This window comes from Mercenaria mercenaria, chromosome 10, assembly GCF_021730395.1.
Source record: "Mercenaria mercenaria strain notata chromosome 10, MADL_Memer_1, whole genome shotgun sequence".
Classification (NCBI taxonomy): Eukaryota; Metazoa; Mollusca; class Bivalvia; order Venerida; family Veneridae; genus Mercenaria; species Mercenaria mercenaria.
The window spans coordinates 4,182,893-4,209,226 of record NC_069370.1 but is presented as its reverse complement, the minus strand read 5'-3'; the positions used below and the strand labels follow the sequence as shown (position 1 = coordinate 4,209,226).

At 34.9% G+C, this 26,334-nt stretch overlaps 1 protein-coding gene across 1 annotated transcript in view; it reads right to left on the bottom strand.

The window, feature by feature from the left end:
* Window positions 1–2,479: 2,479 nt before the first annotated feature.
* LOC123559864 (ubiquitin carboxyl-terminal hydrolase 25-like) overlaps window positions 2,480–26,334 on the bottom strand; it is a 34,238-nt gene continuing 10,383 nt past the window's right edge. The window contains exons 7-24 of the mRNA XM_045351981.2: window positions 24,467–24,628; window positions 24,014–24,099; window positions 23,379–23,470; window positions 22,423–22,571; window positions 21,882–22,009; window positions 21,493–21,588; window positions 17,633–17,785; window positions 16,357–16,715; window positions 15,838–15,908; window positions 15,169–15,397; window positions 13,809–13,994; window positions 12,082–12,260; window positions 11,142–11,326; window positions 10,284–10,365; window positions 9,641–9,720; window positions 7,445–7,571; window positions 4,870–5,056; window positions 2,480–4,271 (exon numbers count right to left, since the gene is read on the bottom strand). Of these exons, the coding sequence (XP_045207916.2) occupies window positions 4,087–4,271; window positions 4,870–5,056; window positions 7,445–7,571; window positions 9,641–9,720; window positions 10,284–10,365; window positions 11,142–11,326; window positions 12,082–12,260; window positions 13,809–13,994; window positions 15,169–15,397; window positions 15,838–15,908; window positions 16,357–16,715; window positions 17,633–17,785; window positions 21,493–21,588; window positions 21,882–22,009; window positions 22,423–22,571; window positions 23,379–23,470; window positions 24,014–24,099; window positions 24,467–24,628 (2,736 nt within the window). The 3' untranslated portion in view covers window positions 2,480–4,086. The remainder of the gene's footprint in view (window positions 4,272–4,869; window positions 5,057–7,444; window positions 7,572–9,640; window positions 9,721–10,283; window positions 10,366–11,141; window positions 11,327–12,081; window positions 12,261–13,808; window positions 13,995–15,168; window positions 15,398–15,837; window positions 15,909–16,356; window positions 16,716–17,632; window positions 17,786–21,492; window positions 21,589–21,881; window positions 22,010–22,422; window positions 22,572–23,378; window positions 23,471–24,013; window positions 24,100–24,466; window positions 24,629–26,334) is intronic.

The window sequence follows — 26,334 nt, the reverse complement described above, 5'->3', positions numbered from 1 at the left end:
TTGGCTCTAAAAATCACCTGCGAATGTACATCGTTTGGCTCTAAAGATCACCTGCGAATGTACACCATTTGGCTCTAAAAATCACCTGCGAATGTACATCGTTTGGCTTTAAAGATCACCTGCGAATGTACACCATTTGGCTCTAAAAATCACCCACGAATGTACACCATTTGGCCCTAAAAATCACCTGCGAATGTACATCGTTTGGCTTTAAAAATCACTGTAAATGCAGACCACTCAGCTCTTAAAGTCACAGGTGAACATAGACAATTTGGCTCTTAAAGTCACATATGAACGAAGATAATTTGACTCTGAAAGTCACATGTGAAGGTAGACAATTTGGCTCTTAAAGTCACATGTGAATGTAGACAATTTGGCTCAAAAGAGCACCTGTGAATGTCCTGAAAATAGTACTTCTGTCTTCAATAGAAATTACCTGATAAAATTTTTTTTTGCTTAGATGCAATAAAGCTGAATGAAAATATAAATATCAGTGACTGTATTACAGTGCATGTGTTAATGAATGTGTTATTGCATACTGCATATTTTTGTATTGTATATGCATGTTATGTCAACACAACCAGCAGTGAGTTGTATCAAGAAAAGACTTGTCTAAGTCTGGAAAAAATATCTTGCAGATTTTTTTGAATAATGACATAGTGGTTATATCATTTTTCAGCATTTTAAGATCACTTACAGCTTCTTTGCAAGTTTAGCCTTACAACTGTTTACAGTGGAAGATATTAGGATAGACTAAATAATGTTTTTTAATCATTTTAACATTCTATGGTTTTGTGATACAATTAAATATTAAGTGTGTGGTACATTTATGAGGCTTAAATAAAGACTGAAACCCATCTATCTAGGCTTGTTAAAATTGTGTCATAGCAAAACCATATTAAGGCACATTTATGTCAGTGTTGTCCAGTGAAATTATTAGGTGCGGACGAGACAGTATGTTTTACAGTTTTAAAGCATTATTAATGTTGCAACTGTTACTTAATCTTGTTTTCTGCAGGTAATTACAACTTCCAGCATAAATCCAAAGTGGATAATAAATAAGTTCAGCTGCACTGTATTCTTGCTTAGTTCTCAATGTGTTCTTGCTTAGTTCTCATTGTGTTCTTGCTTAGTTCTCACTGCGTTCTTGCTTTGTTCTCACTGGGCTGATAAATCAGAGAAAAGTTCCCCGAGCCTAGGACTGACTGAATTATTTGCCCTTATCTACCAAGTTAACAGGAATGACTGAATTACTTGCCCTTATCTACCCAGTTAACAGGACTGACTGAATTACTTGCCCTTATCTATCAAGTTAACAGGACAGACTCCAAAAGGGAACAAGACCACTGTGTAGTGTATATGTAGAGACCTATTTGGAAAATTGTATAAAAATTTCTTCTGTTATAATTAAACAAGCTCTGAATCACTTACCAAAGTTTCACAGCTGGTTTGAACAACAGTGGTGGGTCGTGCAAAGTAAATTCTGTGAAATTATTTTGAAATTGTACCAGTGGTTTCCAACAAGAATATTTTTTCTACTTTATTATAGGTTTATCACATAGGAACCACTATACACAATACAGGAAAAAGTACTTATGCCAGTTGTAGGCCATGATTCTGAATTTTTTTCGTACTTCAGCCCTGGAGCCACGTTTTTTTCTCATTAATCGAACTGGCGGCAATGACTTTTAACACACAGGGTACAGGATCATCAAATAAGGAAGTTTCATTAGAATTACTTTGAATTCAAGCAAAGAGTTCCTGAAAAGATTCTTCTCAAAATTTACCCTATATATAAAGAAAACCTGCCCTGTCCCCTGGTGGCTTATGGAATCAACTGAAGGAATCTGGCAGAACATTTGTATGAATTTATTAAGAATTCAAGCCAGCAGTTTTTGACAAGAACATTCTCAATGTTTCCACTAAAGCTTCCTCACAAGACAGAGTTCTACACCCCAAGTGAGGTTGGGAATCCACTGCAGTGAGTGGCAAGTGATTAGAAGTATGCAATGTTACACACTTAGCCAAAGATGCTCCAGAAAGAGTACTGGAACAACAGGAAGGTCACTGTAACAAGGTCAAGTTGACCAGGTATGCAGTCTAGTTCCATGGAAGGATGCTATAGACCATGTTTGGTCAGCCTATATTTAAACCTGTAATTCAGTCAAAAACCAATTGTCTGGCTGTCAAAAGCCTGAAATCTGGACTATTTCTGAAAAATCCCAGGCCTTACGTTATTAAGTGATTTATGGTAAGTATTTTAAGGACTTCTTTTCTACATGTGTATTATTACCTTGGTTGACCTCAGAGATCTATACAGCAGATCCATTTCAATACTACAGAGATGTCCGTCAAAAGATGTAAATACCAAGTACGGTGAAAATCAATCAAGTAGTTAATAAAAGTTGTTGACCGAGTTAAGGAAAAAACCCTTACTGCATATAAACAGAATTTATTAAATGAACTAAGAAAGACAGTATTCAAAGTAACATGTCAATGTAATATTTATTAAATTAACTGACTAAAAATGACAGTACTCAAGGTTAAGACTTCAACCTAATAAAATAAGTTTTATCTCTTAATGACTCACTGATGCTGAGAGTTTGTACGTAGGTATCTGCTAAATAAAATGGCAATCAAAAGCAGTGCAGAATTCAGATATTATCATTCGGCTATGTGAATTTTCACAAGCCTGAAAATTTACTCCTAACAAAGTAGAAATGACTTTATTGACCTATAGTATTAAATAAAACAATTTCAACTGAAAAGATATCTTCATATTTCAAGCTGGGTTTATGATTAAACACAAAGAAGGCAAAATTATTCAGTCCTAGAACACTGCATATAAAATAGACATGGATGGAAAACTGTGACATTTCTTAAAGTCATTGAACACATACAAAATACATATTTCAACAAAAGTGATGTCAACATTGTATGACAAATTCCCTCTGAAACTGCTTGATTGAACAGCAAGTCCAAAAAGGGGCTTATTTGAAAAAAAAAAGTAATCAGACATAAATGTTTTATTAAAGTAACATGCCCACTTGTTTAGTTTCATTTGAATTGGATGACAACTGTTGGTTGAGCTGACATAAACAAGGAAGTGTGATGGACAAATGAACAGATCAAATACTACATGCCTCCCTGGTCATCAACACTGGGGGCATAAAACTGACAAATTCATTTACTTTAAAGAACACTGAAAAAAAAAACCACAATCTATGACTGTTTCTTTGTTTATAAAACAAGTATTTTCTAAGGCTGAATTAACAAAATGGAGTTCAAGGATTTAACAATGTTATTAAGAAAAAACAATTTAATACTGAGGACTATAGGAAAGACAGACTATATTTCTGAAACACATTTCCTTTTAAAAAGCTACTTTAAAAATTTTAAATTTTTTGTGATAAAAATATGGCTTAATTTTGTTAGTACAAGAACAAAAATTTTAAGTCTTAAAATGTTAAGAGGATAAATTTTTCACTTTCAGATACACTGCTTTTCAAACAAGTTAAGGTACGACAGAAACAAACTTGTGTAAGGCAGTGTATTTATAATCAAAATCACAGATATAAAAGACACTGACGACAAACCCGCATATAACAGAAGACAAACATTCTGTCATCTTATCACGTTTCACAGCATTATTTTTGTTCAATTTTTAACTGTTTTCAGAAACTTTTAAATAGCTTTAAGATATGTTTTTCACATGTTCATATATCAATTATTAAAATTCGAGAATACTTTGTCTAAATGCATTTATCTAGTGCTCTTACCTACGCAATCCGAAAACGAGAACTACAAACTGTTTGCTAGCTTCACCTAAATTTTTCTATATGGCAACATAATAATATCTTTAGACTTAAGACCGAGTGTCATTATCACATAGGGCCCTCACTTTTCTCTGTTGTTTTTCAGTCCTTGAATGGTTTCCATGGTGATGAATTTCCTCAGTAGAAACCAGTTTTTCCTCAGGATTTCAACTTGCTGTTTTCATTTTGTGTATGACCGAGATTTTGCACACAGCAAAAACACATTTACACATTATTTTGGTATTTCCCGCAAGTTTTTTAGTTCGGAACATCAGGAATTTTTTAATGCTCTTTCAATATATCCATACTCCTGCGCATTTTCCATAACTTTAGCAAATTGTGCGTACAAATTCTGCATGCTTTCATGCTTCAAACTGGGCATTTTTGGTATATGTAAGTCTAGAGGCGGCTCAAACAGTTTTGATAAAAAGTCTTGTAGCTGTTCAATTTTTTGTGCTGTAAACAGAAATAGAACATGTTTTATTACATTTTTATTACATATTTTCATGCTTTAATCATGTTTTAACATGTTTTTTTTTTATGTGTAACTGTTTTTTTTTTTTAAATGTTTTAGAACATGTTTTTAGATATTTTATTACACATTTTAATCACATGTTTTACGTTTTTTTTCACATGTTAACTACATGTGTTTCACTGATTAGTGAATTATAACAGTTAAATATATACTCTCTAGAACTTCAGTAAAACCTCATCCATATACTGTAATTGTTTTGTTCTTACAACTAGTATTCAAATATTTTCATATTCACTTCTTATATACATGTATCTATTCATTAAATCTGATGAAATATGGAGGTTTTTTCTGTGATACTTGGAACTGGACTGCTGTCATCTGTGCATGGGCAGCTTATGCCTTATTCATGTCATATAAAATCTACGGTGTCTTTTTATAAAAGTTAAATGTTATTACATGCTGAAGATGTTTACAAACTCTTGAACAACTCAAATTATTTCCATTATGTTCAACATATAACCTTTTCTTAATACCCGGTAACATCAGAAAGAGGTCAGATTTATAAAAGAAGTCACTTGCCTTCCATTTCCTGTCCGAGAAACGAGCACCATTTTTCTCTGATTTCCTCAACGGCTGTGATGTCCTCCTGACTACCAGAGTTAACGACAGTCTGTAGGCACGGCAACACATGCGTCTTCATAGAATCAAGCAATCCTGTGACGTCAGTTAAATCTTCAAACTGCTGAGTAATTGTGTCATTAATATGCTGAAATGTAAATATATGTATTTAAAACTGAAATTAAATGTTAATATATGTATTTAAAACTGAAATTAAATGTTAATATATGTAAACTGAAAAGTAAATACATGTTAACAGTGAGTAACCTTCCTTTGATATGTAATCCAAAAGAAAATATGCTTGACAGTATCAAGTGGACACTTTAGTAATATGGCAGTACACACAGATATCAATTTATCTGTGAATTCAAATTTGTGGGAAATATCACAAAATGGAATAAACTTGGATGTGTTGTAAATATTTTCCAATATAATAAAATGAAATTCTTGTAGAATCCTTGTTTTCTCTTTGTGTCAAATTTCTGTTTGATATACTGGTATCAACATTTTACTACAATATCAAATAGTAACTGTATTCTTTAGGTGGCAATTTTGTCATGGAATACATAGGCTTTTCTCAATTTTAAGGTAGTTCTGCACGTTTGGATCGAAACTTTTTCTACAATGTAGAATTTGATTAAACTCCAATTTTTCAAAACTTCAGAATATACCTAGAAAATTCAGCAAATAAAAAAGATAGGGTCATGTGCTTGATTTTTTGCTAGGCTGATTTGAAAAATTTGGACCTCACGCAATATTTCATAATGGGAGTCTATGGGAAAATCATAACTTTCATAACTTTTCGCGGATAGAATTTTTTCTACAATGTAGATTTTGATGAAACTTCTCACAGTTGTAAATAAACACAAGGCCTATAATTTGGTGAAATAAAATGTATAGGTCCGTGTGCTTATTTTTGAGATATTTGACCATGATTAAAGGGAACCGGGCATTTTACGTTAATTTTAAGACATTATTTTGAATTTTTTAACGTGCCACATGTTTTAATATCATATTTTGACTTTAGAAATATAGCAACAGTGCCACTGTAACAAATTTACTCACAGGTTTCGATTAATTCATAAACTGATTTTCATTTCCGTACGCCGAATCCAGGCTTTATTCTACGTTTTCCGGGAAAATGACGTTACGCCATCACTTCCGGTTTTTCAAACGTGCAGAACTACCTTAATGTGATATAAAGCAGACAGTTGTTGACAATAACCTATAAATGAAGCAACATGTTGGAGATGTTGTAAGCTATTGCAGCAACAGTAGAAGTCTTGCCTACAGTTACCGTTGAACACGTAACGTTACTATAGCATCGCCTGAGTAGGAAATATCAGTATCTACTGATCATCTCCTAAATATCAATGCATTTGATTTACAACAGAAAGCTCTATTGTATAAAAATAAATTCAAATCTGGATATCAACAAGAGCTGTCTGTAAGACAGCGCGCTAGACTTTTCTCAGTGCTTGACTCTGAATTTGAGCTTTGCCAGTAAAAAAAATTCTAAGTTAAAAAGGGACATAACTCTGTCAAAATTCAAATCAGAGTTATGGGAATTGTGTCTTCTGGTGTAGACTTTGATAGTAAATAACTATTTTGAGTTTCAAGTCAAAAGCTTTAACAGTAACAGAGATATTTGATTTTTAACAAAAAATTCTAAGTTAAAAAGGGGCATATTTCTGTCAAAATTCAAATCAGAGTTATGGATATTGTTTCTCCTGGTGTAGACTTTGATGGTAAATAAGTATTTTAAGTTTCAAGTCAAAAGCTTTGATAGTAACAGAGATATTTGACTTTATCAAAAACTTCAACCAAAAATTCTAAGTTAAAAAGGGGCATAATTCTGTCAAAACTGAAACCAGAGTTATGGGAATTGTGTCTCCTGGTGCAGACTTTAACTGTAGATAGCTATTTTGAGTTTCAAGTCAAAAGCTTTAATAGTAACAGAGATATTTGACTTTATCAATTTTTTTTTTAAAAATTCTAAGTTAAAAAGGGGCATAATTCTGTCAAAATTCAATCAGAGTTATGGGGATTGTTTCTTCTGGTGTAGACTTTGATGGTAAATAAGTATTTTAAGTTTCAAGTCAATAGCTTTGATAGTAACAGAGACATTTGACTTAATCAAAAACTTTAACCAAAAATTCTAAGTTAAAAAGGGGCATAATTCTGTCAAAATTCAAATCAGAGTTATGGGGATTGTTTCTCCTGGTGTAGACTTTGATAATAAATAACTATTTTAAGTTTCAAGTCAATAGCTTTGATAGTAACAGAGATATTTGACTTTATCAAAAACTTTAACCAACGGCGATGCCGACGCTGGGGTGAGTGCAATAGCTCTACTTTTTCTTCGAAAAGTCGAGCTAAAAACTGAAATTAAATATTCTAATATGTTTACTAACATCTATAATTGAAGTTGCTGTGAAGACAATAAAAATTCAAAAAGACGAACCTCCCTTTAAAGGAGATACACAAAGTATCAAACAATTTGCTAACACTGTTGGAAATAATCAGTAAATCTTACCAACAAAGTCTGTCTTAAGAAGAAAGCACTAATTTTGGGTTCAGGAAGGCAGGCGTTTTTATGCCTTTTCTTCATTTCTTCTGATAACCTATGAGCGTGGATCAAATATGACAATGCCAAAATGTACCTAAAAGAGACAAATAAATTTACTAACAATAAATAGCTAACCAGAAATTAAAACAGCTTTTAAATCATTAAACTCAACATCATACTAAATCAGAAAATCCATTCTTTTCAAGGTGTTGTGTTATTTTAATTCATATAAAAAAAGTATCTTCAACACACACACACACAGAGCAGATCATTCATAAAAGTTCTTATTTATTCTATATAAAAAGTATTTTAACCCTTTCCCTGCTAAATTTCTAAAATGGACTGGTCCATCATTCAATTTGGGCAGTACCACTTATTATTCAAAGGGGTGTTCATTTAAAATTTACTGACTGAATAGCGAACAGTGCAGACCATGATCAGGCTGCATAGACGTGCAGGCTGATCTTGGTCTGCATTGGTTGCACAGGCAGAATCACTTGCTGCCAGCACACTAAAGGTTAAAATGTCTGTTTGTTTTTTGGTTTAATACTGTTTTTCCATAGTATTTAAGATATGTAATGGAAGGCAGTTAACCAAACCAGTATTCCTGGATTCTGTACCAGTACTAACCTGTTCTCTGCAAAAAACTTCCAACTTCCCCGGATGAATCAGAGGTGGAGGATGACATGACTTTTATCACATCACAGAAAACATACACATCGCCTTGGGACTGAACTCCTGCCTCAATGATCCCTAATTCCGCGTTCTCTCTACCGAACTAAGCAAGCAGGGGTTTAAACTGTAAAACCCACATCAGAAAATAATGTAAATATTTAAAACTCAAGAATTGAAGTCATTATGTTAAAGGTAGAACTAAGTGAACTAACAAGAGCTGTCTGATGACAGCGCGCTCGACTATTCGAAGAATTGATTAAGAATGGGGTCAAAATATTTCCACGGATATTCAGACAAAAGAAATAAATAGATTAGACAAACAATGTTCCTGTATTACTTTGATTTTTGATAAGTCTTGCACTAAATGGCAATATATGAGCCAATTTCAAAGTCCAAAAAGGGCCATAATTCAGTCAAAATAGTTATGTACTCCTGCCTACAGATGGAAATCATAATGATAAACAAGTGTTCAAAGTTTAAAAGCCATATGTCAAATAGTTTTGACAAAACATGGACTTGTATGAAAACAGAACCAATTTCAAAGTCCAAAAAGGGCCGTAATTCAGCCAAAATAGATGACAGAGTTATGTTCTCTTTCCTACAGATAGAGACTATTATACTAAACAAGTGATAGAAGTTTCAAAGCCATATGTTAAACACTTTACAAAAAATATGAAGTGGTACAAAAAACTTAACCAAGATTTCTAAGTCAAAAGGGGCCATAATTCAGCCAAAATCCTTGATGGAGTTATGTACTCTTGCCTATAACTGGACGTGGTGATGGTAAACAGGTGTTGAAAGTTTCAAAGCTTTATCTCAAAAGACTTTGTCAAAATATGAACTGGTATGAAATATTAACCATGATTTCTAAGTCAAAAAGGGCCATAATTCAGCCAAAATCCTTAATGGAGTTATGTGCTCTTGCCTATAACTGGACATGGTGATGGTAAACAAGTGATAGAAGTTTCAAAGCTTTATCTCAAAAGACTTTGTCTAAATATGAAGTGGTACGAAAAACTTAACCTAGATTTCTAAGTCAAAAGGGGCCATAATTCAGCCAAAATCCTTGATGGAGTTATGTACTCTTGCCTATAACTGGCCACGGTGATGGTAAACAAGTGTTGAAAGTTTCAAAGCTTTATCTTAAAAGACTTTGTCAAAATATGAACTGGTACGAAAAACTTAACCATGATTTCTAAGTCAAAAGGGGCCATAATTCAGTCAATATCCTTGATGGAGTTATGTGCTCTTGCATATAACTGGCCATGATGATGGTAAACAAGTGTTGAAAGTTTCGAAGCTTTATCTCAAAAGACTTTGTCTAAATATGAAGTGGTACGAAAAACTTAACCAAGGTGTGATGCCGACGCCGTGTTGAGTAGGATAGCTCTACTTATTCTTCGAATAGTCGAGCTAAAAAGGAATAGAAAGTCATATTTTATGAACCAAACCACAACTGTATTTGAAACCATGTCAATAAGAACTTACTTTTCATCAAAATATGTTAACACTCCTTTAACGAACAAGGCTACAGTTTTCCTATAAATCTGGTATGTTTCGTGCCAAAACTGTAAAATAATAAACATTATACAATTATATGTAAACAGTTTACAGAACAAAGGTAAACACCAAGTTACCATACACTAACTGTATTAGGTAAAATTGTGAATGTTACCAGCAAGACCAAACCAGCATAATAGTCAAAATATTTTTACATATTATTCCACTGACGTTTTTGTGCCATGCCTATTTCAATGAGTAACTTGCTACCATTATTTGCGATTCTCTAAAATAAAATTTCTTCACAGAAGACATTCTGTAGACAGCCACAGAATGCTCTATCATTATACAGTCCAACCTCATTCGCTTGAACTCCGATAATTCATCACCACCCATTGCTCTTACCCGTTGTCAGGTCAAGGCAAAATACCTGTAGTAATATATTTCGCTCAATGGCTCAAACTACTGATAACTCGAACCAATTTTGCTGTTTCCATCGAGTTCGAGCAAACAAAGTTGGACTGTATTTAACACCACTTTTTGTAAGGATTGCATAAGGGCCTTGTCATTTGACTAGTCTGATATACTGAAGTTTTTATTTTTATCAAAAATCAATTGATTAAATTATTACCAGATAAAGTTTTTCAATTTTCTCAGATTCTGACAATAACTTCTTCCTCCACTCTATGGCTGCAATTTTCATTTTCTTAATTCTGGAATAGAAAAGACAAGAAATCATCACAAGTCATCATTTCGAAACACTAGAGATATTTCATTTGTAGCATAATAGGGGAGACAACTCTGCTTCATTAACAAAATTCAGCAATATGAGTTGTCCATGTTGTTTGTTTGCAATCGGGTTAAGTAACATATTTACACCAGTATGTTGCGCCCATACAGGTTTCTGGGCTTCAGATTTTCTCACAATGCTTTAGAACCTGAAAATTTCTAAGTATGAGTTAACTGGCTATTTCACAAAGAAACAACAAGATATGATTTCAATAAAGCTTTTGTGAACAAAGCAATAAAGAGATTTTCTTTTCCTACAAAGAATATACTGTTTGTACCCCTCTAGCATTGATAATTGTGAATTTCGAGGTTCTGTCTATTTGTCAAAGGTTTTGATATTGCTGAATAGACTAAAATGTTTTATTGAATGTATTGTTTTTATAACCTCCCTTTCAGGCTCTAACTATAACAGTTTGTGTGCAGTATTAAAAGTAGCTCTTTTCTAACAATATAATTAAGCATAACATCTATTTGGAAAGCTATTCCATCTGCTTTTAAGATAAAATTTTTAAGCATTATGGACCTTTAAAGATATTTCATTTCTCCACATTAAGGCTCCAAGGCTTATAAGACTAATGTCTGGGGACCAGTCTCTGAACACAACATTTTCATTGGTCAATTTTCCATCTGTGCTCAGAAACAGCCAATCAGATGCTGGAGTTTACAGACTGGTTTCCAAACTCAAGTTTTTATCACTTACTTTTCATTTTCTTCCCACATTATTTCTGCAAACTGTTCGAGTAACATTATGAGAATAAGCTCGTTGGAACAGTCGCAGTACATCATGTATGTTACTATATGCTGCAGACGGGGATCGTGTATTGGGAACTCTGCCTCTATATTACCTACAACATTCTTTAGTCTTTTATGTTCCAGTTCAACACCCTGTAAATCAAATAGTTCTGCTATAATATATGCTAACATATCATACATATGTTGGAGAGATTTTGAAAATATCCTGTTTCCGTTACTTAAAAACATTCTATATCCTTCATCTAAAATCTAAGTTTTAATTAAAATTTCATAAAACTAGAGGTGCTTTTGAGAAAAGTGCATGTCTCCCACGACTGCCTAATCATCTGAATAGAAAGTCTGTCTTTATACACTGTTTGCAGCCTATTGGTATCTGTTGGAGTTGGAGTAACCTGTCTACAACTCTGTATCGGTAATTATGTTCAAGGGCCATAATTCCGAAGTGCCTGGGCCGATTTGGCTATTTATCAAACTTGGCTGAGGACTTATTGGAAAACACATTTTGTTCAAGTTTGGTGAAGATCGGATGAGAAATGTTTGACTTAGAGTGCGGACAAGCTTTGACAGACAGACAGACAGACACAGACAGGATTAAATCAATATGTCTCCCACACCAGTGTGGTGGGAGACATAATTTGTGTTTTAAGTTAATATATCACAAACTGAGCAACTTTCTTTATCCTGGAATACACACACACTCAGTCAAAAATTAAAGGAAAGCTCATATCTATAATATAGATAAAATGTGTAGAAAAAGACATCTAATAATTGTATAAATATGCAAACATTAAATACTGATTTTCGAAATAAACTTTAAAAATCAAGCAGATAAATAAATAAATATCAATAATCACTAAAAAGTAAGGAAGTTTTAATATTTAACATACAAAATGCATTGCATCTGTGGGGCCCTTCTTATCATAAGCATCTGTCTCTAGCACCTTACGTAATGCTGCTACACTCTCCTTGAGTGAGAGATAGGCATGAACACTTGCATAGCTTGTACGGACAGACTGCTGCGTAGTCTGTGTTGATACTGTACTAGAACTGGAACCTGTTAACAATGCTGGAAAAAATATATATTATACTAGATTTATATAGCGCCCTTTTCATGATAAACACATTCAAAGGCACTTTACATTGCGCAAAGGCAGCCACTCAAGGTGCCAATTCATCCTCTACTAGTACATGTGAAGCTGTCTTTCCTGGGAAAAACCAGTACTGGCTTCTTAGTTTGGTGGGTGACACATAAGAACATCTCATAAATTTCCAGTGCCTGGATTGGGTTTTGAACCCCAGACCTCTGGATTGACAGTCAATCATGTTACCACTAGACCACCGGGCCAAAAGAACAACAACAGGTAAATACTTAAATTAGAAATTACAATTCTGACAATTTTTTTTACTGGATTTCTTCAAGTCTTTCAGGATATATTAGTTAGATTAAAGTTGGCAAGCTCATTCAAACTTTTGTAACATTTTTTTAAAGATAACGTTTTGAAATTTTCATAAGCAAAATATAGAATACAAACAGTCATAACTGCCACTCATGGAGGGCTTTAGGCCCTTAGAAAAGGTGTTTAATTTATCTTAACAAAAACATCCATAGACAGCTTGAAAATGCTTTAGATGATGACGTAACAACAAAAAGAATGCCAAAATGATAAAACTACTTCCCAAAATAAAGTAAAACCAGTTACAGAATCGGTGAATCAAACATCAGAATTCACAAGATTCACACAACATGCTTGATTTATTAAATTTACAGTCCAAAAGCACTTTTGTTTCGTGAAATGATAAACAATCATTGTATTTCAGTTCCCGTGTACTTCAGGGAGAAGATTAACAGAGATCACAATATTTGATAAGCTCTATTTGTTTAACTGCATCATCTCATCATAGTAGATCATCATCTAGTTATACATGATACATGTTCACTATGAAAATGTCTCTAACCCCACAATACATTTAACATGTTAAAGTATTTCATATCAGTCGAAAACTACAAAACCAATATTATATAATAAATTCCTTAAACAGACTGCCAATATGATAAAACTACTTTCCAAACTGTTAAGGGTACTTCAGAATACCATCTTCTGGGTAGATTTATATATTAAAATTGTCCTCTGAAGTGCAAAAAGGGGTCTCTAAGGCTGAGTGGTTAAGGTCATTGACTTCAAACCACTTGCCCCTCACCAGTGAGACATTTTACCCCCAATCTGATAATGATGATGCAATGTTTTACCCCCAATCTGATAACAATGATGCAATGTTTTACCCCCAATCTGATAATGATGATGCAATGTTTTACCCCCAATTTGATAATGATGATGCAACGTTTTACCCCCAATCTGATAACGATGATGCAATGTGGATTGGCTTGCTTGGGGTGTAGAATGTGAAGAAGCCATCTAGCTAGCTTACAGAAGGTTGGTTCTATCAAGGTGCCTGCCTGTAATGATATAATGCCCGGAGGGGCACCTGTGGTCTTCCTTCACCATAAAAAGCTGGAAAGTCTCCATATGAGGCGAACTGTGTCGGCCTGACATTTAACCAACCAAACAAAACAAAACTAAAGTGCAAAGAAGATGTTGAGGAAACAAATTAATACCTGGTTTTTGTTCAGCTATCACAGTCACATCTGCGTCTCCCCCTCCTGCTGCTTTCCTAGCTAACTCTCGATCCCATTTCTCTATCTCCTCAGCAAACACCTTGTTGTCACTGGCAACCAGTTCCTTCAGGTCATCTGGAAGATTTTCAAGGTCAGATGCCATACTTGTACCTGGCTTTCCTGAAACTGAGAGGAATATCAGATTTAAGACTTATGTTTCGTTATTTTGTTTCATGTTATAAACCAGTATCATTTTATTAATTTAAATCTGGTAATTAATTAACTACCAATTTTCTGGTTGTCACAGCAGTACAGATTAGTTCTTTTAAGACATCTTCCCATACATGTAGCAGAACAGAAGGAATCATGACTATATTTCGTGTTTTGCCAGCTTCATAGACTAAATGGTGTATAATTGCCTCATCAATGATTAAAACGAGAACTAGGGGACAGAGGTGAAAGTAGAAACACCACTTTCACCAGTAAGAAACACAAGCGAACAGAAACTGAAAGAGTTAAAAAAAAAATGTGGGAGTGTGGGGGATGGGCAGAAGGCTGGGTGGAAATGGGGATATATCTTAAACATGAGCACCGCCTTTGGGTGTGGTCACGCCTTTGGGTGCAGTCACTTGTCTGCAAGTGCTGGTCAGTATGTAAGAAAAGACTTATAGTTCAGAATTTCTATTTAAAGTACAAAAAGGGCCGTAATTCTGACAAAATGCAGGACAGAGTTATGGTTTTGGCCTCCATAGTCATCTAATGATTATAACCAAGACTGCAAAGTTTCAAAGCTGTGACTCTTATAGTTTTTGAGAAAAGGTGGACCTAACTTAAAATTTTATCCAAGAAACTCAAATTTTCTAAGTTCAAAAAAGGGCCATAATTCTGACAAAATGCATACCAGAGTTATGGTTCTTGGCCTACTAAGTCACCTAATGATGACAAACAAGTGTGCAAAGTTTCAAAGCTGTAGCTCTTATGGTTTTTGAGAAACAAAATCTTTAACCAACACTGACTATCAAGTGACAACAATATCTCGTAAATTAAAAAAAATCAAGACAAGCTAATAAAACCCCTGGCGCATTACTTCATATGGTAAAAATACGTTTTTGAGCTCCCCCAAATTGAGGTATGTGTTGGTTGACATAAACTTTAAGCCATCAGTCATATTTTTGACTAAGGTAATGGACACAACTCTGGTGTAGCTGAATGAAATCCAAAATAAAGTCCCAGATGTACAGCTTCACATGCTGAATAATGTTCCAATGCTGTTTCTTGACTCCAGACAAAAGCAAATCTTAAGTACCCCTCCCTATGTCCCCGCAAGTGATGCCATCAATAAAGTGAAAGAATCAAATACCTGCTTCATCAGTGATCCTTGACTTGTCTATATACATGAGGCAGTAAGCGCTTGCATTGTGATATCCGCCGACACTCTCCTTCTCCAGTTCTTCCCATGATGCCTCACTCACTGTGATGTCATTAAACTTGAGCCACTGTTCACTGGCTGTATCATAGATATATGCCCAGTAGTGACCCGAGGCCGCTTGACCTTCGTGTACTAACACAGCATGTAGGTGATAAGCATTCTATAATGAAACAAGACATATATCTTTAGCAATGCTCAGAATTTAAGGTTACCTTTCATGGAAAGTCTCAATGATACATAAATTTGAAAACCAACAGAGTCTTGTTAAAACATGTTTCGCTTCAATACATTTCTTCAGTTGACATACATACAGTCGAACTTCTTTCACTCAAACTTGGAAAATTTTATCACAACCCTTTGCTAGAACACACTGTCAGGCCCCTGCAAAATCCATTTATAATGTATGATTTTCGATAGCTCGAACTGCTGATAACTTAACAAATTTTGCCAATACCGTAGAAGTCAAGCAAACAGTTTGACCATACCGGAAAGTATCAAAAGTACATCTCTAGTCAGTCTTTATATCAACACAAGCCAAAAGTTGACCTGGAAAACGATTACACAGTGTAAAACATAAGCTATGTTGAGATCTATACAGACCTTTGTCATTGCCTCATCACTGTACATCCTATTGATTGAATCCTCTAGTCTACTAATATTTTCCTGCAGTTCTGAAATATAAAACCAAATTTTTGTGCCTTCATTGCAAATCCATTTATTATAATATCTCAAACTATGTTCATTTCGAAATGTTATTAAGAGTGAAAAACACGTAGGACTGTAACTGAAGGCAATTTGACACCTTCAAAAAATCATGTCTATTTCTATGGTATGTGCATGTGTAGTTTGATTGTATTTGACCCTCCAGATAATATAATTGGCCTCTGACATACTTGTTAGCAAGTACCACTGGACAGAAAATGGGCAAATCTCAAGTCCTTTCCCTCTGGAATAACTCCCTATTATTACAGGATGCAAAAACACTCTAAAAAGCTACAATGAAGATTTACTGTAGTTCACAAATCAAGAAATCTGCCTATACAAGGTACACTTTTTTTATGCATTGTATAAACTGATAAAAGAGTTAACATGAAATGGTCAGTATGACATACTACATACCTCTAACATCACTCTCTACTTCTGTCCTCCATCGATGAAGACAGTTTTGCAATACAAGAAGTTCTGCATCTGACACATGTCTCGGCTGCGGAGAACGAAGGACTTCTTCAGACTTTGTTGTAGTTGGAGAAGCTCGGCTCTCACATCCCATGGCAATGTCTGGTGGGGTGCTTGATGTGGAAGTTCTATGGGAGGCTGGGGTCATTGATATGTCAGGGATAGGTTGAGGCAGGGTGGGGGAGGTGGAGGCAGTAGAGGGTGACTTGTTGGAAGATTCGGGAGACTGAAGGGGTGATGGTGAGGTGACAGTTGCCATGACAACATCAGCTGGAGATTTGATTGGAGAATCCACCATCATGCTGAAAAGAGTAAGTCTTAGCATTTTAATTTAAAGATAGCAAAATGATTTGAAATACAATGTATGGTATCAGATTTAAAGATATATTTATGTAAGCCTTCGTGGCTCACACTGGCTAAAAACTTTTGTTGGTAACATTTAGTGGAAAAGTAAAACAATTAGAATTTTCTAATAAGAAAAAGCCACATGAAAAAGAAAACTCTAAAAAGGCAAATGACAGAGTAATCCCTAACCTTACAGGACAATAAACTTAAATTAAAGCCTTCACTTCACAAGCAATTTCAGAAGCTAACTGTAGATTTCTTACTTGTAACTAAAACTTCTTTGCAATTATATTACAAGTGACCTTGACCTCATTCCATACATACCAAACGCAATTCCAATCTTGGTCTTAATATAATGTTTAGGAAAAGTTTCATGACAATATCTTAAAGGCATTGAATATTTTTGTTGTTGTCGAACGATCTGAAGGCCAGTCCCTTTAACCCAAACTTGTTACTGTACAGAAATGAAAAACTTGACTCTGCCAACCTGCCCATCCAATAACATCACCAAGCAAATAACCAAGCTGTCAACTTTGAAAAAGCTGTTAAAAACTAAGACGGTGGTGTTGAAATGTCTGGATGAATAGTGTCCAATGCAGAAGACAGTAAATACATTCAAATACCTATTCAAAGTACTAGCTGTGTTGTCTAAAACAATCTGTTTCCAACAAGCATCAAGCCATTAACATTGTTTCTGGGTTAAGCATTGTTTATAACAGCATTTCAGTTATATGTAACAGCAGGCAGTTAACCTAACCAATGTTCCTGGATTCTGTACCAGTAGTCATTCTCTATTTCAATAACACTCAATTTAATTTAAATCTAAGATAAAATGTAAGACTTAGAAAAGTTTCTGTATTTTGTAGTTAGTTACCTAGTGTTTGGTGAAGGACATTCCATATCCACATCTTGAGACAAGGTAACAGATTTACGCTGGACTTCTGAGCGAGACTTGGCAAACTCTAGGGCATATATCAACACATCTTGTAGCGGAAACCGTTTCACTCCTGAACCATAATTTATAAATCTGAAAAACATCTGGATAACAAATAACATTGCACTTACCTCCTATTTGTTAATTCATTCATTCCAAATCTAGTAAAAAGTGCTAGTCAGTCACAAAGGAAAATAACCCTAGTAAAATGCAGTGATGAGCATTGGCTATTAATTACACTACCTTTAATATTGTTAGGTAAGAATATTCATTTTAGCTGGAGCAAGTAACTGAGCCAGATAGGTATACTATGATTAATTTTTGGGAGCAAGAAATGTAACAGTGTTGTTTTGACCAAAATGGCTATTTTGAGGATATAAATTCACAGATTTTGACCTTTGAACACAAACTGAATGGGAATATTACTGGTCTGCAAGGATTTTAAAAGAACTGATTCAACCATAAAATCCACTAATATCAGTCCCCTGACAAACAGTAATGGTTTCACAGTACTTTGATAGGAATCCATGGAAAACAAAAAGAATCGGAAGTATTCGTAAAAATCCAACCAGAAATGCAGTGCTTCTTTATTCACACATCTATGTGAAAAGTACAAACACTTTTAAAAGGACCGATGACATCTTCTGTAACCACTGGTACTTCATTTAAACTTGTTTTCTAAGAAATAAATTAGCTTTGATCATGTCAAAAAATTTAAGTGTGAAACAGTCTTCTAAGGCAAGCTAAAATATAGAGGATATTCCATAAGCGTCTTTTCATATTGAATTTCTTAAACAAGTTGAATAAATTAATACAAGAGGACCATGATGGTCCTGAATCACTCACCTCTTCCCACATGACCCAGTTTTGAGTATGACGTCGTTTTTTCTATTATTTGACATAGTGACCTAGTTTTTGAGTTCATGTGACCCAGTTTTGAACTTGACCTAGATATTATCAAGATAAAAATTCTGACCAATTTTCATGAAGATCCGTTGAAAAATATGGTCTCTAGAGAGGTCACAAGGTTTTCCTATTATTTGACCTATTGACCTAGTTTTCGAAGGTACATGACCCTGTTTTGAACTTTACCTAGATATCATCAAGGTGAACATTCTCACTAATTTTCATGAAGATCTCATGAAAAATATGGCCTCTAGAGAGGTCACAAGGTTTTTCTATTTTTATATCTACTGGCCTAGTTTTTGACCGCACGTGACCCAGTTTCGAAACTGATCTAGATATCATCAAGGTGAACATTCAGATCAATTTTCATGAAGATCCATTGAAAAATGGCCTCTAGAGAGGTCAAAAGATTTTTATAATTTTAGACCTACTGACCTAGTTTTTGACCGCAGTTGACCCAGTTTCAAAACTGATCTAGATATCATCAAGATGAACATTCGGACCAACTTTCATACAGATCCCATGAAAAGTATGGCCTCTAGAGAGGTCACAAGGTTTTTTATTATTTGACCTACTGACCTAGTTTTTTAGGGCACGTAACCCAGTTTCAAACTTGACCTAAATATCATCAAGGTGAACATTCTGACCAATTTTCATGAAGATCCATTCAAGGGTATGGCCTCTAGAGAGGTCACAAGGCTTTTCTATTTCAAGACCTACTGACCTAGTTTTTGATCGCAGTTGACCCAGTTTCAAACTTGACCTATATCATCAAGATAAACATTCAGACCAACTTTCATACAGATCCCATGAAAAACAAGAGCCATGTTAGACATGGCTAATCCCCCCGCCGGGCATATTATAATTGAAGGCTAAAGTTCCTGGCAAGTTAGTGTCTGAAAATATTAATTTTGGGGAAAGCTTTGAAGAACTGTTTAGTTGTGGTCCGCATCAGGGGTTTTAAGATGTGGAAGAAAGAATAAGTCAGTAGTGAGGTGGTTTACTGCTTAATTTTATTAATTTTCATGAACAGTATAGCTATGATGTTTTTCTATATGGCTACTGTAAAAAGAAGGAATGGAAAGCTAACAGGGAACAAGAGTGCCAGAATGTCACAATATATGCCCGTCAAAGCAAATTTCTTTACTCTAGCAGCTGTATTTGCAAATGAAATGTTAATTTTGTGATTGTTTAGTAATCATTGTAAGTCTTTTGTTTTTTAAAGTCCGCAAAAAAAACTCCTTACCAGGTAGAGATACCTTATATATAATAAAATACACCTAAAATTGGAGAGTAAAATCTATGTTGTACCACAGAAAAGTGGTCTTGTTTTTTCCCTAGGGACAATTATAAAAATGTTACAATATAAGTTATTTATAGTAACAACTCTTAAAAATTTTTTTTTAAAAAAATTGCAAGTCCACACAAAATCTTTATCAGGTAGAGATTGGTCAAAATACAGCTCAAAATTGGATTAAGCATGCTTGTTGTACTACAGAAAAGTGGTCTCGATTTTTCCCTACAACTAGTAATGAAAAAGTTACAATAAAAGCTATTTAAAGTAACAATAAAGGGAAGTAATTCTAAAGAAGGGAACTGCGCATGACATTTCGTCTCATGATGGTGTATAATTGTGCCAAGTTACATCAAAATCCCTCCATGCATGAAGAAGAAATGCTTCGGACAAAGTCATTCTTGTATCTGACCTTTGGCCTCTCTAAGTGTGACCTTGACCTTAGGCCTAGTGACCTGGATCTTGCGCATGACACTCCGTCTCATGGTGGTGAACATTTGTGCCAAGTTATATCAAAATCCCTCTATGCATGAAGAAGAAATGCTCCGGACAAGGTTTTTATTCTTGTATCCTTTGACCTCTAAGTGTGACCTTGACCTTCGACCTAGGGACCTGGTTCTTGTGCATGACACTCCGCCTCGTGGTGGTAAACATTTGTGCCAAGATATATCAAAATCCCTCCATGCATGAAGAAGATATGCTCCGGACAAATTTTTTTAAGAAAATATGATAAAGGGGAATAACTCAAAAAATAGGCAAGGTAGAGTTATTGTTCTTGCACACTGCACTTTCTCCCAATGTGTTCTATCAGTGTATGAAGTTTGAAGAAAATCCCTCCAGTACTTTTGGAGTTATGCTCCGGACAAAATGTTTTAAGAAAATATGATAAAGGGGAATAACTCAAAAAATAGGCAAGGTAGAGTTATTGTTCTTGCACACTGCACTGCCTCCCAATGTGTTCTATCAGTGTATGAAGTTTGAAGAAAATCCCTCCAGTACTTTTGGAGTTATGCTCCGGACAAAATTTTTTAAGAAAATATGATAATGGGGAATAACTCAAAAAATAGACAAGGTAGAGTTATTGTTCTTGCACACTGCACTTCCTCCCAATGTGTTCTATCAGTGTATGAAGTTTGAAGAAAATCCCTCCAGTACTTTTGGAGTTATGCTCCGGACAAAGATCGTTGTGGACACACGGACGGAGAGCATTTCTAATATCCCCTTCGCCTTTGGCAGGGGGATAATATGGCCTCTAGAGAGGTCACAACGTTTTTTCATTATTTGACCTACTGACCTACTTTTTGATGGCACATGACCCACTTTCGAACTTGACCTAGATATCATCAAGATGAACATTCTGACCAATTTTTATGGAGATCCATTCAAAAGTATGGCCTCTAGAGAGGTCACAAGGTTTTTCTATTTTTAGATCTACTGACCTAGTTTTTGACCACAGAGTGGTCACAAGCAAAAGTTTACGGACGCACGCACGCACGCACGGACGGACGGACGACAGACGCTGCGTGATCACAAAATTGCAAATTAAGCTTTGAAATCCACCTGTCACTTAAAGCAGTTAGATGAAGAGAATAAGTCTTACTTGTCCAGTTTGGCTTGTAATAATACTAGTTCTTCTTTTAATTTCTTCGCTCGTTCTCTCCGATGTCTAGTTTCATTTCTGTTACAGTCTAAATACCTGGAATAAAATATTTTTTTGTCTCTGCTAGATTATTCACTGAAGAAAGTTATTTTCTTAAATCTGTTCCTTAAATCTCATATACCAATATCTGTACAACTATACAAGAAATATACAATTTTTAAACAGATATTTAATGAAAATGTCCGAAAATGGCAACTTTACTTGTAAACTGTAGGAGAAATTAAGTAGGAATTTGGACGAGACTTGAACATTTCTTCAAGATATCTGGAATTTCCAGATGTGTTCAAGGTAGAGTTTCAACTGTAATAAATTGTAGAGAAAAGGTTTACCTATCCATGTAAATGACATGTGGAAATTCTATTTTGTTGTGTATTTTTTCTGGTCTACCTATCTGCTGGTTGAACTGGAACCGTGACAGTTCAAAGGTCAACACAGGCGGTAACCGAGTAAACCATAACTGAAACACAATAATCCTTTGTCATTTAAATAACTCAAAAATTCAATATGAAATATCTTCTTTCACCAAATAAATTGCTCCATTTTATATATGTCTACATTCTTAACTTCATGATACATTATGCATCATAGAAATTTGGATATTAAGAACGTTTGATGTCCTGATGATTCTATAAAATGCAACCAGAGTCAATCATTTAAAAAAAATAAATGTTAAAATTCTACCTGGATATTTTTATTACATACTGCAAGAATTTCTCAAAAATCCCTTTTTGTGTTATTTAAGGGTAAATCCCAATTTGACATGAAGCACATTATTCAAGCTCTGGTGGCATAGTGCAAACAAAATTTAAAACTGCTGTAATGAATCGCAGTACACATTTTTGGTATTAAGTTGTTTGTAAGCCCAGTTACCTCTTGTCCAGATTTTTGTGTAGTTTCAGTGTTGACAGTTTCTATTTCTCTATGGGCAGTGGCAGCCTCTAAACTTTCATGTATATCTCTGAAACCATTCACCTGTAGGGGAAATTGTCCAAATGTTTCCTCATTGCTGAATCCTTTACCTGTAAAAATAACATTTAAACTTTAAATTTCAAGTCAAATTTCTCATGCTGACATTGATAGTAACATATCTAATCCAGCTTATTCAAACAGTATATACTGTACTCATGATACTAGTGAAAATACTGACTGACATGGGGTATATGCTGGGCCCTGCATGACACTTTTAACCTGTGAAGTATTTTTGTCATAATTTTATGCTTCTACATACCCGTGTGTACAATTTTGTTTTATAGTTACTTTTAAATTACATGTTGATGGTAAACAAGTTTTTCTAACTTACAATTGTTTATGGCAACAAATATTTATCTCTATACTGGCCTCAAATATCTGGTTTGTCCCCTGTGTCATTTACTATGTCTAATTGAGCCGCACCATGAGAAAACCAACATAGTGCCCTTTGCGACCAGCATGGATCCAGACCAGCCTGCGCAATCTGGTCAGGATCTATGCCGTTCGCTAACGGTTTCTCTAACTGCAGTAGGCTTTGAATGCGAACAGCATGGATCCTGACCAGACTGAGCGGATGCGCAGGCTGGTCTAGATCCATGCTGGTCGCAAATACACTATATTGGTTTTCTCATGATGTGGCTCAATTATGATAATTATTACACCAAACTGAGAACATCTTTCTATAAATGTATGTTGCAACCTCTGTTGTCTTTTCATTGCAAATTCCTTGTTTGTATAAATACCTTATCTATTAAAAATATGACATTTCAAAAAGTTAATCATGGAAAGCATACGAGAGTGAGTTTTTCAGGGAAAATTAAAAAGACAAAAAGATAAATGTCAGACTGTCATATTACCTTCATTGACTCCATCAGCTCTATACTGTCCATAGAACAGATCTACCATTGGATTATTGCATGTCTTCTCACTACTCGAGGAATTCTCTGATCTGTAAATATAGATACCGGTAATCAAGTTAATATTCTGTATTTTGTATTGGCATAGAGTGCTTTCCTTATTGTTGTTTTGTTTTTGTTGGATTTAGAGCCACACTGACACAATTTAGGTCATAAGGTGATTTTTCCAGCTTTTGTTGGTGGAGGAATACCCAAGGTACCCCCTCTAGGCTTTCTTTCAGACATGGCAGTCACCTGAATGGCTTTCTGACATGAAGAATTCTATATCCCAAGTGAGGTTTCAATCTCACACTGCTGATAGGTAAGAGATTCACAAACACCACACAGCCAAAGAGGCCTCTGCTTTCCTTCTATAACAGAACTTATTCATACTTGAATTTGTACGTGGTGCCAGTCGCTTCGTGTGAGTCTATACACAAATATTCAGAGAAAAATGTCTTGTTAACAGCTAAATTATTATCAAATTAAATATAGATACACCACATTTATTTTGAACAATGACTATGATATAAAGGATAATTAGCAAGAACAAAGATAATACATTTAAGAGAAGTTAAAGAAACAAAGTCACATACCCTTCAGCTGGAGTGGAAGGTCTCGAAGCAGTCTTAAAGGCATCTTCTAACCAGTCCAACAATTTATGCTGGAACTCACTCACATCCTGAAAATAATACAAATAAATATAAACTCATGCAACATGTACCTGGAATTAAGGGCTGGAATGCTTACATTTGGGGTATACTTCTTCATTCACAATTACACTTGAAAACAGTTGACTCAAGTGTTTAAATACAATCTTAAATGCTAGGTTTTTGTTTTGGCAACTGACACAGGATTCTGTCGTGTTCTAATATTCACATCTGAATTTTTTGAAAACCTAGAAAACTGAAAATAAAACCCCAATAAGAACAGAAAAATAATTATGGATTTTCAAACTGATGAATCATTGCCATATAAATACATACTAAAACAAGAAAAAACACAGTAATTTGATATTTAGAATTCCTGAATACTAGAACACTATATACCTGTTGACTATCTGTTACACTCGTGTTACTGACTACAGTAGATGAGAAAGCTTCCTTCAATATATCTACAGCTTTAGATGGATCCACATACTTTCTCTTAGAGCCCACCATCAGTGCAAACAGGTGACGTAACTCTTGCATAAACCTCAAATTTCTTCTCACCTACAGGTATAATTCAAGAAACTAGATAAACATCTTACATATTCAATGGAATGTTTTTATTTCAAATACAAAGCAATTACTGCTCAATAGAAAAAGCAAGAAATTAGTGTAAGTAGGGGACTGAGTATGCTTAAAACTATGCTATTACAAATAAAACTAGAGCTGTCTGTAAGAGAGTCAATGCATGACTATTCAATTTTGTGTCCCTGAAGCAGGAATATTACACTAAACAAGAGGACCATGATGGTCCTGAATCGATCACCTCTTCCAACATGACCCAGTTTTGAGTATGATGTCATTTTTTCTATTATTTGACATAGTGACCTAGTTTTTGAGTTCATGTGACCCAGTTTTGAACTTGACCTAGATATTATCAAGATAAAAATTCTGACCAATTTTCATGAAATCCATTGAAAAATATGGTCTCTAGAGAGGTCACAAGGTTTTTCTATTATTTGACCTATTGACCTAGTTTTCGAAGGTACGTGATCCTGTTTTGAACTTTACCTAGGTATCATCAAGGTGAACATTCTCACTAATTTTCATGAAGATCTCATGAAAAATATGGCCTCTAGAGAGGTCACAAGGTTTTTCTATTTCAAGACCTACTGACCTAGTTTTTGATGACACGTGACCCACTTTAAAACTTGACCTTAATATCATCAAGATGAACATTCAGACCAACTTTCATACAGATCCCATGAAAAATATGGCCTCTAGAGAGGTCACAAGGTTTTTTCTATTATTTGACCTACTGACCTAATTTTTGATGGCATGTGACCCACTTTCAAACTTGACCTTGATATCATCAAGCTGAACATTCTGACCAATTTTCATGAAGATCTCATGAAATATTTGGCCTCTAGAGAGGTCACAAGGTTTTTCTATTTTTAGACCTACTGACCTACTTTTTGACCGCATGTGACCCAGTTTCAAACCTGACCTAGATATCATCAAGATGAACATTCAGACCAACTTTCATACAGATCCCATGAAAAATATGGCCTTTAGAGAGTTCACAAGGTTTTTCTATTATTTGACCTACTGACCTAGATTTTGAAGGCATGTGACCCAGTTTCGAATCTGATCTAGATATCATCAAGGTGAACGTTCTGACCAATTTTCATGAAGATCTTGTGAAATATATGGCCTCAAGAGAGGTCACAAGGTTTTTCTATTTTTAGACCTACTATCCTAGTTTTTGACCGCACATGACCCAGTTTCGAACTTGACCTAGATATCATCAAAGTGAACATTCTGACCAATTTTCATGAAGATCTTGTGAAACATATGGCCTCTAGAGAGGTCAAAAGGTTTTTCTATTTTTAGACCTACTGACCTAGTTTTTGACCGCACGTGACCCAGTTTCAAACCTGACCTAGATATCATCAAGATGAACATTCAGACCAACTTTCATAAAGATCCCATGAAAAATATGGCCTTTAGAGAGGTCACAAGGTTTTTCTATTATTTGACCTACTGACCTAGATTTTGATGGCACGTGACCCAGTTTCGAATTTTACCTAGATATCATCAAGGTGAACGTTCTGACCAATTTTCATGAAGATCTTGTGAAATATATGGCCTCTAGAGAGGTCACAAGGTTTTTCTATTTTTAGACCTACTGACCTAGTTTTTGATGGCACGTGACCCAGTTTCGAACTTGACCTAGATATCATCAAGGTGAACGTTCTGACCAATTGTCA